At 44.6% G+C, this 11,579-nt stretch overlaps 1 protein-coding gene across 1 annotated transcript in view; it reads right to left on the bottom strand.

The window, feature by feature from the left end:
* The window catches only part of LOC133562849 (tumor protein p53-inducible protein 11-like), a 35,139-nt gene extending 34,746 nt beyond the window's left edge, over positions 1–393 (bottom strand). The window contains exon 1 of the mRNA XM_061916655.1: positions 382–393. Coding sequence (XP_061772639.1) covers positions 382–393 — 12 coding nt within the window. The remainder of the gene's footprint in view (positions 1–381) is intronic.
* Positions 394–11,579: the final 11,186 nt, after the last annotated feature.

The following is an 11,579-nucleotide window of genomic DNA, read 5'->3' as shown; positions in this document are numbered from 1 at the left end:
AATAAAAATAAATAGTGTGTATTATGTAATGACAACACAAGTAACCATTCAAAATGATTTAATCTTTTAATTTGTATTTTTTGTATACCGTATTTTCCAGACCGTAGGGTGCACCGGATTATAAGGCGAAGTGCCGATGAGCGGGGCTTTTCAAGTCTATTTTCATACAAAAGGCACACCTTTTGTTATTGTAAGGTGCTTTGAAGGGGTCATATTGTGATTTTTTTTTTTTTACCTAAATGTAAAACATTTCATTGTGGTCTACATAACATGTAATGGTGGTTCTTTGGTCAAAATGTTTCATAGATGATGTTTTACGGACCATCTTCAAGTCTCTTTCTGACAGTCGCTTTTGTGGGCGGTCTTATTTACGTGGCTCACCTTCGATAACATCTTCTCCCTGCCATCTTTGTTGTAGCGGTGTAGCGTGGAGGGAGTGGAAGGAGTCTCAAAAGATGGAGTTAACTGTTTTAATGACAATCGGACTTTACTTTAATCAATAACAGAGCAGCATCTCCTCATCCGTGGCTCACTAGTAAAACAACAACGTCGGAAATGTGTCCCGTGAAAAACGGTCCGACTGGACATCTCTAATAACTAAAGTTCCTTGGGTGAATTATGTAAACTCACTACACCGGTATGTTTTAGCACTTTCATAGCGAGTCCACTGACAGATATAAGTAAAAACTTTACACTACTTTATATTACATATGCAACAGCGGAATATAAATGTCCCATAACAAGAAGATAGAGAAAAAGAAGTCCCTCTTTGTAGTCCGTTGGCACGGACTACAAAGAGGGACGCATGCTAATTTTCAGGACTTATGCAGATCCCTAATACTGATCAGCAGAACATAAGAAAATTTGGTTTTACATAATAATGTGAAACAAAACGCCAGTTAATATGTCTGCTAATAGGTGCCATTTTGCGGTCCTTATACACACACCATAATACCGTATGTTGAAGCACAGCACGTCTGACTATGGTCGCGGTAATGCTCCGACAATCCATCGAGCGGTGCGGCGTCATAGCTCACCAAAGTCATACTAAAACTTTTTGACAGATTTTGGAGCGCTGTGTGTAATGTTCTGTATTCTCAATGGAACATTTAAATTTTGGTGTTGTTTACTGGCGTCATATTGCAGTCCACACGTATCTCCTATGTATGACGACCATCTCCTGGTCACACATATAATTTAAGAACGATACGATTTCAGGGGTGGGCAGCACGGTGTGACAGGGGTTAGTGCATGTGCCTCACAGGACAAAGGTCCTGAGTAGTTCCGAGTTCAATCCCGGGCTCAGGATCTTTCTGTGTGGAGTTTGCATGTTCTCCCCGTGACTGCGTGGGTTCCCTCAGGGTACTCCGGCTTCCTTCCACCTCCAAAGACATGCACCTGGGGATAGGCCCGTCCCACCTCCAAAGCCATGCACCTGGGGATAGGCCCCTCCGACCTCCAAAGACATGCACCTGGGGATAGGCCCCTCCCACCTCCAAAGACATGCACCTGGGGATAGGCCCCTCCCACCTCCAAAGGCATGCACCTGGGGATAGGCCCCTCCCACCTCCAAAGGCATGCACCTGGGGATAGGCCCCTCCCACCTCCAAAGACATGCACCTGGGGATAGGCCCCTCCCACCTCCAAAGGCATGCACCTGGGGATAGGCCCCTCCCACCTCCAAAGGCATGCACCTGGGGATAGGCCCCTCCCACCTCCAAAGACATGCACCTGGGGATAGGCCCCTCCCACCTCCAAAGACATATACATGGCATCCTTGAATTTTAGTCAGAAAGACAAAGAGCTTATTTGACGCACATAATTTTCAAACTGTCAGGGGCCACAAAAAGTGATGTGCTGGGCCAGATGAGTTTGACACCTGTGCTTTAGTTATTAGGATTGCAAGAAATATATTCAAACAAATACCACAACAACAGAGGCAAGCTATATTTAGATCATGTTTCTACGCCGGCTTCTGTGTTGTCTGGAGGGAGAAGTGTGTCTATCAGCCAACAAATTACTTCCTTCATGGCCTCTTGCTTTTCTAATTCCCTCCTGACTGCACTGAAACTTTAACTGTGGCTTTAATAATGACCCCAAAGCAGATGTGCGTGTTTATTTCCCATCGCCGAGATCCGCAGAGCTCACACCCTATGTTGTGTTTTATGAGCTTGTCACTCTTGTTGCACTTATGGAGGCTAGCAAAGTCATTCATTCCATGCGGGGAAGACACAAAGCAGTTCCATTTTTGAGTATTGGTAAACCACGTTAGAGCAGACAATATTCTGTGTTTATTTGGCAAGGTGCGTCCCTCCACAGGCAGGTGCAGCTGTCTGCAAATCTCATTTGGCGTTCTTTCTAATCCCCTCGTTTCCATATGAGTTGGGAAATTGTGTTCGATGCAAATCCTTTTCAAGCCATATTCAGTTGAATATGCTACAAAGACAACATATTTGATGTTCAAACTCATAAACCATTTTTGTGTGTGCAAATAATCATTAACTTTAGAATTTGATGCCAGCAACACGTGACAAAGAAGTTGGGAAAGGTGGCAATAAATACTAATTTAGTTGAGGAATGCTCATCAAACACTTATTTGGAACATCCCACAGGTGTGCAGGCTAATTGGGAACAGGTGGGTGCCATGATTGGGTATAAAAACTTCCATGAAATGCTAAGTCATTCACAAACAAGGATGGGGTGAGGGGTCACCACTTTGTAAGCAAATTGTCGAACAGTTTTAGAACAACATTTCTCAACGAGCTATTGCAAGGAATTTAGGGATTTTACCATCTACGGTCCGTAAAATCATCAAAAGGTTAAGAGAATTTGGAGAAATCACTGCACGTAAGCGATGATATTACGGACCTTTGATCCCTCAGGCGGTACTGCATCAAAAACCGACATCAATCTCTAAAGGAGATCACCACATGGACTCAGGAACACTTCATAAAACCACTGTCAGTAACTACAGTTGGTCGCTACATCTGTAAGTGCAAGTTAGAACTCTACTATGCAAAGCAAAAGCCATTTATCAACAACACCCAGAAACACCGCTGGCTTCGCTGGGCTCGAGCTCATCTAAGATGGACTGATGCAAAGTGGAAAATTGTTCTGTGGTCTGACGAATCCACATTTCAAATTATATTTGGAAACTGTGGACGTGGAGTCCTCCAGAACAAAGAGGAAAATAACCATCCGGATTGTTATAGGCGCAAAGTTGAAAAGCCAGCATGTGTGATGGTATGGGGGTGTATTAGTGCCCAAGGCATGGGTAACTTACGCATATGTGAAGGCACCATTAATGCTGAAAGGTCCATACAGGTTTTGGAACAACATATGTTGTCATCCAAGCAACGTTATCATGGACGCCCCTGCTTATTTCAGCAAGACAATGCCAAGCCACGTGTTACAACAGCGTGGCTTTGTAGTAAAAGAGTGCGGGTACTTTCCTGGCCCACCTGCAGTCCAGACCTGTCTCCCATGGAAAATATGTGGCGCATAATGAAGTGTAAAATACGACAACAAGACCCCAGACTGTTGAACAACTTAAGCTGTACATCAAGCAAGAATGGTAATGAATTCCACTTTCAAAGCTTCAACAATTAGTTTCCTCACTTCCCAAACATTTATTGAGTGTTGTTAAAAGAAAAGGTGATGTAACACAGTGGTGAACATGCCCTTTCCCAACTACTTTGGCACGTGTTGCAGCCATGACCTTCTAAGTTAATGATTATTTGCAAAAAAAAACCCAAATGTTTATGAGTTTGAATATCAAATATGTTGTCTTTGTAGCATATTCAACTGAATATGGGTTGAAAAGGATTTGAAAATCATTGTATTCCGTTGATATTTACATCTAACACAATTTCCCAACTCATATGGAAACGGGGATTGTACTTGTCACCTCTCTCTTCCTCAAAATAATTAAAGTAAGAACTGCATCGTGTGTCTATTTCCATTTGTTTTATTGTAAAATAACGGTTTCTATTTTGACTGACCAGTGAATTTTTTGTGGACCCTACAGGACATTTGTGAGAAGGAGGTGACGGCTGCATCATCACTTCATATCACACACAACCTTCAGTCAGTAAGTCCGTGTCTTTTCTCACTTGGGCTTGGTGGAAAAACCCCAATAGTCTCTGAAACTGACTTCTAGAGGTTATAATCTTAGGACCCATCATGAAACAGTTCTGTAGAGATGAAGTAGTCATGTGATTTTTCCCACACATACATATATACATACATATATATATATACATGTATGTGTGGGAAAAATCACATGACTACTATATATATATATATATATATATATGTATGTATGTATGTATGTATGTATGTATGTATGTATGTATGTATATGTGTGTGGGTGTGTAAGTAAAATTTAGGGCAGCATGGTGGAACAGGGGTTAGTGCATGTTCCTTACAATACCAATTTTCTGAGTTCAATCCTGGGCTCAAGGTCTTTCTGTGTGGAGTTTGCATGTTCTCCCCGTGACTGCGTGGGTTCCCTCCGGGTACTTTGGCTTCCTCCCACCTCCAAAGACATGCACCTGGGGATAGGCCCCCTCTCTCCTCCAAAGACATGCACGTGGGGATAGGCCCCTCCCACTTCCAAAGACATGCACCTGGGGATTGGCCCCTCCCACCTCCAAAGACATGCACCTGGGGATAGGCCCCTCCCACCTCCAAAGACAAGCACCTGGGGATAGGCCCCTCCCACCTCCAAAGACATGCACCTGGGGATAGGCCCCTCCCACCTCCAAAGACATGCACCTGGGGATAGGCCCCTCCCACCTCCAAAGACATGCACCTGGGGATAGGCCCCTCCCACCTCCAAAGACATGCACCTGGGGATAGGCCCCTCCCACCTCCAAAGACATGCACCTGGGGATAGGTTGATTGGCAACACTAAATGGTCCCTAGTGTGTGAATGTTGTCTGTCTATCTGTGTTGGCCCTGTGAGGAGGTGGCGACTTGTCCATGGTGTACCCCACCTTCCGTCCAAATGCAGTTGAGATAGGCTCCAGCAGCCCCCGCGACCTACCGAAAGGGACACGCGGTAGTAAATGGATGGATGGATGAATATATAATTTATGTATTTTTGTCTATTAATTCGGCTTCACGGTGGCAGAGGGATTAGTGCGTCTGCCTCACAATACGAAGGCCCTGCAGTCCTGGGTTCAAATCCAGGCTCGGGATCTTTCTGTGTGGAGTTTGCATGTTCTCCCCGTGAATGCGTGGGTTCCCTCCGGGTACTCCGGCTTCCTCCCACCTCCAAAAACATGCACCTGGGGATAGGTTGATTGGCAACACTAAATTGGCCCTAGTGTGTGAATGTGAGTGTGAATGTTGTCTGTCTATCTGTGTTGGCTTTGCGATGAGGTGGCGACTTGTCCAGGGTGTACCCCGCCTTCCGCCCGATTGTAGCTGAGATAGGCGCCAGCGCCCCCCGCAACCCTTAAAAGGGAATAAGCGGTAGAAAATGGATGGATGGATGTCTATTAATTCAGATTTGTCCACTTTGAATTTGTGATGCATCGAAGAATTGATTCTTTTTCCCACCTCTGCTGACTTTCTAATTATTTGATGTTGCTCTGCTGGCGTCCAGCGCTGAGTTGTTGTGTACAATGTTTGTGTACACTCACATCCCGCTTTGCCTTTTGTACAAGACCATCATTCAATTCTATCTCTGCAGCTCCTGTATTTGTCATGTAAGATTTCAACTTGGAAAGATGTCGTGTGTTAATATGTGACATTCCATATTTGATCCATTTGTTACACCACTTCAGGGGACACTACAATGTAAAGTAAACATACATACGGTTGTATTTAACTTGGATTTACAGAATAAGATTGTTGTGCTGCTTGAGTGTCGACTAGATCCAATCATCTTGGCGCTCACTGGTGTTGCCAGCTAATTAGACAATAATAGCTGTGTTGAGTCATTTCCACTGGACAATGTATCTGTACCGCTGTCAAGTATATCCAGATACCATCTTTAAAGTGTTGTCCCTTGAATAGTCTTACTGTCATAGAGATGGTTGCTGGAATTAAGGCCGGGAGATTTTATGATTGTGATTGATGAATGTGGTTAATTTCAGGTCCATCACAGTGTTTAGCTGTAACAATAAAGTCATAATAACAATAATAGATTTTATTTGTAAAAAAAAAAAAACACGTTACATTGAGCAAACAACCTCAAAGTGCTACAGTGTATTAAAAATAAAAATAATAATAATAAAAAGATAATAAAAATAAAAACTAGATCAGCCTATTAGCTAGAACTAGTATGTTTACCGTATTTCCTTGAATTGCCGTTAAAGTACCAATGATTGTCACACACACACGAGGCCTGGCAAAATTCTTCTCTGCATTTGACCCATCACCCTTGATCTCCCCCTGGGAGGTGAGGGGAGCAGTGGGCAGCAGTGGTGCCACGCCCGGGCATCATTTATGGTGATTTAACCCCCAATTCCAACCTTTTAAGGCTGATTGCCAAGCAGGGAGGTAATAGGTCCCATTTTTATAGTCTTTGGTATGACTCAGCCGGGACTTGAACTCACAACCTACCCATCTCAGGGCGGACACTCTACCACTAGGCCACCGAGTAGGTAAAGGTATAGTATGCGCCTGCCTTGAATTAAATGATTCCCGGGCGCGGCACCGCTGCTCCCCTTACTTCCCAGGGGTTGAACAAGGTAATGGGTCAAATGCAGAGGACAAGTGTGTGTGTGTGTGTGTGTGTGTGTGTGTGTGTGTGTGTGTGTGTGTGTGTGTGTGTGTGTGGTGTGTGTGTGTGTGTGTGTGTGTGTGTGTGACAATCATTGCTACTTTAACTTTAACTTTACCATCTTAAAAACCTACTGCATAGCACCATAATTATATACATTCATGCTGTGTTTGTTACAAATCTAACACACACACACACACACACTTTTGTACATACACGATCTTTTGCAGGCCGTCATTGTTTTAATATTTGCTCGAGTCTTTTTCGTTTCATTCAATGGACATTGTTATTATGAACCACCAAGGACGCCTGTTCTTCAGCAACTGGGTTTGCAATAAAGCCCACTTCTTCACGGATGAAGGGTATATAAAATGTTAATGTATGCAAATATATCCTAAGAGGCTCAGCGGGTGTTTTGTATGGACACACACACACACACACACACACACACACACACACACACACACACTCGGCGTGCAACCATTTGTTGACGACGTTGGCAAAAATCGATTCTAGAATTTGTGGTCAACGTCATTTCACGTGTTCCTGTAGAGGAAGAAACATGCGCAGGTCAGACTGTTGACCAGGAAAAAAAGGCCGTAACAAAATGGCAAGCATCACAAATATGGGAACCTTCCACTCCAAACACATCCTAGACATAAGTAACAATTTGTGAAGAAGACTTTGGTTTTCCAGGCTGTCCTTCTATGATGCGGCAGCATTTGATGCAAAGCCATGCCCGATGTTTTGAGGATGTGATCTCCAACTCTCCTCGGTGAGATAGTTAGCTTCTATATGTGTTTTGCTCAAGGTTTTTTCCTGGTTCCTAACTTAACCCTCCGCCCACTGGAATTTAGTTTGGGCCTTGCTTCCCCCTCGCTCCCTCCTCAGAATCAGAAGAGTTTTTATTGCCATTGTATCGGGGGCGGTACCTCTGGATTGGCAGACCGGGGTGGTGGTCCCTCTCTTTAAGAAGGGGGACCGGAGGGTGTGTTCCAACTATCGTGGGATCACACTCCTCAGCCTTCCCGGTAAGGTTTATTCAGGTGTACTGGAGAGGAGGCTACGCCGGATAGTCGAACCTCGGATTCAGGAGGAACAGTGTGGTTTTCGTCCTGGTCGTGGAACTGTGGACCAGCTCTATACTTTTGGCAGGGTTCTTGCGGGTGCATGGGAGTTTGCCCAACCAGTCTACATGTGCTTTGTGGACTTGGAGAAGGCATTCGACCGTGTCCCTCGGGAAGTCCTGTGGGGAGTGCTCAGAGAGTATGGGGTATCGGACTGTCTTATTATGGCAGTCCTATCCCTGTACGATCAGTGTCAGAGCTTGGTCCGCATTGCTGGCAGTAAGTCGGACACGTTTCCAGTGAGGGTTGGACTCCGCCAAGGTTGCCCTTTGTCACCGATTCTGTTCATAACTTTTATGGACAGAATTTCTAGGCGCAGTCAAGGCATTGAGGGGTTCCGGTTTGGTGGCCGCGGGATTGGGTCTCTGCTTTTTGCAGACGATGTGGTCCTGTTGGCTTCATCTGGCCGGGATCTTCAGCTCTCACTGGATCGGTTCGCAGCCGAGTGTGAAGCGGCCGGAATGAGAATCAGCACCTCCAAATCCGAGTCCATGGTTCTCTCCCGGAAAAGGGTGGAGTGCCATCTCCGGGTTGGGGAGGAGACCCTGCCCCAAGTGGAGGAGTTCAAGTACCTAGGAGTCTTGTTCACGAGTGAGGGAAGAGTGGATGGTGAGATCGACAGGCGGATCGGTGCGGCGTCTTCAGTAATGCGGACGTTGTACCGATCTGTTGTGGTGAAGAAGGAGCTGAGCTAGAAGGCAAAGCTCTCAATTTACCGGTCGATCTACGTTCCCATCCTCACCTATGGTCATGAGCTTTGGGTAATGACCGAAAGGATAAGATCATGGGTACAAGCGGCCGAAATGAGTTTCCTCCGCCGTGTGGCGGGGCTCTCCCTTAGAGATAGGGTGAGAAGCTCTGTCATCCGGGAGGAACTCAAAGTAAAGCCGTTGCTCCTCCACATCGAGAGGAGCCAGATGAGGTGGTTCGGGCATCTGGTCAGGATGCCACCCGAACGCCTCCCGAGGGAGGTGTTTAGGGCACGTCCAACCGGTAGGAGGCCACGGGGAAGACCCAGGACACGTTGGGAAGACTATGTCTCCCGGCTGGCCTGGGAACGCCTCGGGATCCCCCGGGAAGAGCTAGACGAAGTGGCTGGGGAGAGGGAAGTCTGGGCTTCCCTGCTTAGGCTGCTGCCCCCGCGACCCGACCTCGGATAAGCGGAAGAAGATGGATGGATGGATGGATGTTTGAGAACGGGTTCACAAACCAGGAATTAGACTTGGTGCAACATAAAACATAAATAACACAGAATAGAATAACGTGAGCTGTAACTGAGCTATCAGATGGCCGACGGGAAACAACTGTTCAGGTGGATGGAGGTTTTGGGTCTGGATATATATGCTGATAGTATATATTTGTACCATGAATTGATTAACGTGGACCCCGACTTAAACAAGTTGAAAAACTTATTGGGGTGTTAGCATTTAGTGGTCAATTGTACGGAATATGTACTGTACTGTGCAATCTACTAATAAAAGTATCAATCAATCAATCAATCAAGAGGATGGACCGTAGTCTCCTGCTTGAGGACCGTAGTGAGGACCGTAGTCTCACTCTTTACCAATGATAGGTAAAAGATTAGGGGTGTGGGAAAAAATCGATTTGAGTACGAATCGCGATTCTCACGTTGTGCGATTCAGAAACGATTGTCATTTTTAAAAAATCTATTTTTTTTCATTTTACTACATAGCACAAAGCAAAAACAACCTCTGTATGCAGTGTTATTTCATGATAAATTTCAAGTCTTGTGGCTCCCGTTATTGTCTTTATTTTGTGAAACGGGTCAAAATGGCTCTTTGAGTGGTAAAGGTTGCCGACCCCTGTTATAAAACAAATATTTGGGAATGTCAGGCGGGCCAGATTGAAAAGCATAATGGGCCGCATTTGGCCCCCAGGCCTTACTTTGCCCAGGTCTGCTCTAAACAATAGGCCACAGAGTTAATATGTGTAACATGATAAAAATTGTGAAAATAATTTACAGAGTAGGTTTTGGCATTATACTCGAATGACCATTTGACACTCACACTTGTCTTTTGAAGTTTAAACTCTTCCTTAAAGGGGAAGATTATCACAATTTCAAAAGGGTTAAAAACAATAAAAATTAGTTCCCAGTGGCTTGTTGTATTTTTTGAAGTTTTTTCAAAATTTTACCGGTCTCGGAATATCCCTAAATAAAGCTTTAAAGTGCCTTATTTTCCCTATTTGCGATGCGACTGTCCATTTCCCTGTGACGTCACACAGTGCTGCCAATGTAAACAAACAATGGGAATACCACAGCAAGATATAGCGACATTAGCTCGGATTCAAATTCGGATTTCAGCGACTTAAGCGATTCAACAGATTACGCATGTATTGAAACAGATGGTCGGGAGTATGAAAGTATTGAAGAAGAAACTGAAGCTATTGATTGCGAATAGCTATCGACGCTATTCATAGTCATAAGCATGGCCGAATAGCTGCATTAGCATCGCCGGTAAAATGTGCGGACCAAACGATCAGGACTTTCGCATCTTGTGACACTGGAGCAACTTAAATCCGTCGACTGGTAAGTGTTTTTTTTCGCATTAAATGTGGGTGGAAGGAAATGTAATATAGTTGCAAATGCATCTACAGGTTATCCATACATCTCTGTGCCATGTCTGCTTTAGCACCGCCGGTAATAGCATGTTAGCATCGATTAGCGTAGCATGTTAGCATCGATTAGCTGGCAGTCAACATCAACAAAACTCACCTTTGTGATTTCGTTGACTATCGTTGCAAATGCATCTGCAGGTTATCCATACATCTCTGTGCCATGTCTGCTTTAGCACCGCCGGTAAATAGCATGTTAGCATCGATTAGCGTAGCATCGCTGGTCAAATGTGGAGACACTCCAGCACATTCAATGGGGGTCTGGCGGCAGACACTTTGGCATCTTCGGGCCAGTGGTGCAACTTGAATCCCTCCCTGTTAGTGTTGTTACACCCTCCGACAACACACCGACGAGGCATGATGTTTCCAAGGTTCCAAAAAATAGTCAAACGGAAAATAACAGAACTGAGACCCGGTGTTGGTAATGTGTTGAAATGAAAATGGTGGGTGTGTTACCTCGGCGACGTCACATTCTGACGTCATCGCCTCCAGAGCGATACACAGAAAGGCGTTTAATTCGCCAAAATTCACCCATTTAGAGTTCGGAAATCGGTTAAAAAAATAGATGGTCTTTTTTCTGCACCATCAAGGTGTATATTGACGCTTACATAGGTCTGCTGATAATGTTCCCCTTTAAATAGATCAATCTTATGATAATGTTCCCCTTTAAATAGATCAATCTTATTAAGGAAGTATACTAAGGATTCCAGGAAAAAAACACAACTTCTCTGCTGATTAAAGATCTATCTATTCAGGCGTCCACATCAAACATCCTGTGCAGGCAATCATTTTCCACCACCTTAGGTTGAATCCCTCATTTGTTGCTGTGTAAACTCTGCTGAACCCTTACGGAGTTTTTGGGACCTTGGTATAAACCTGATTAGCAAGCTCTGTGGATATATTCCCATTTAACAAGTGGCAGCTTGGGCATGTGTGGAGATGTGTGAGTAACATAGAGCACTGACCACTCAAATGGAAGTCTTTAGTCTAGACACATTGAAGCAAAATCACGTTCCACTGAATGGAAATGTTCTACTATATAGCTTTTGTTCAGTAGAACCTCACCAAACCAGGAGTAACCTAAC

This window comes from Nerophis ophidion, linkage group LG12 (genome assembly GCF_033978795.1).
Source record: "Nerophis ophidion isolate RoL-2023_Sa linkage group LG12, RoL_Noph_v1.0, whole genome shotgun sequence".
Lineage (NCBI taxonomy): Eukaryota > Metazoa > Chordata > Actinopteri > Syngnathiformes > Syngnathidae > Nerophis > Nerophis ophidion.
This window is presented reverse-complemented; position numbering and strand designations above follow the sequence as displayed.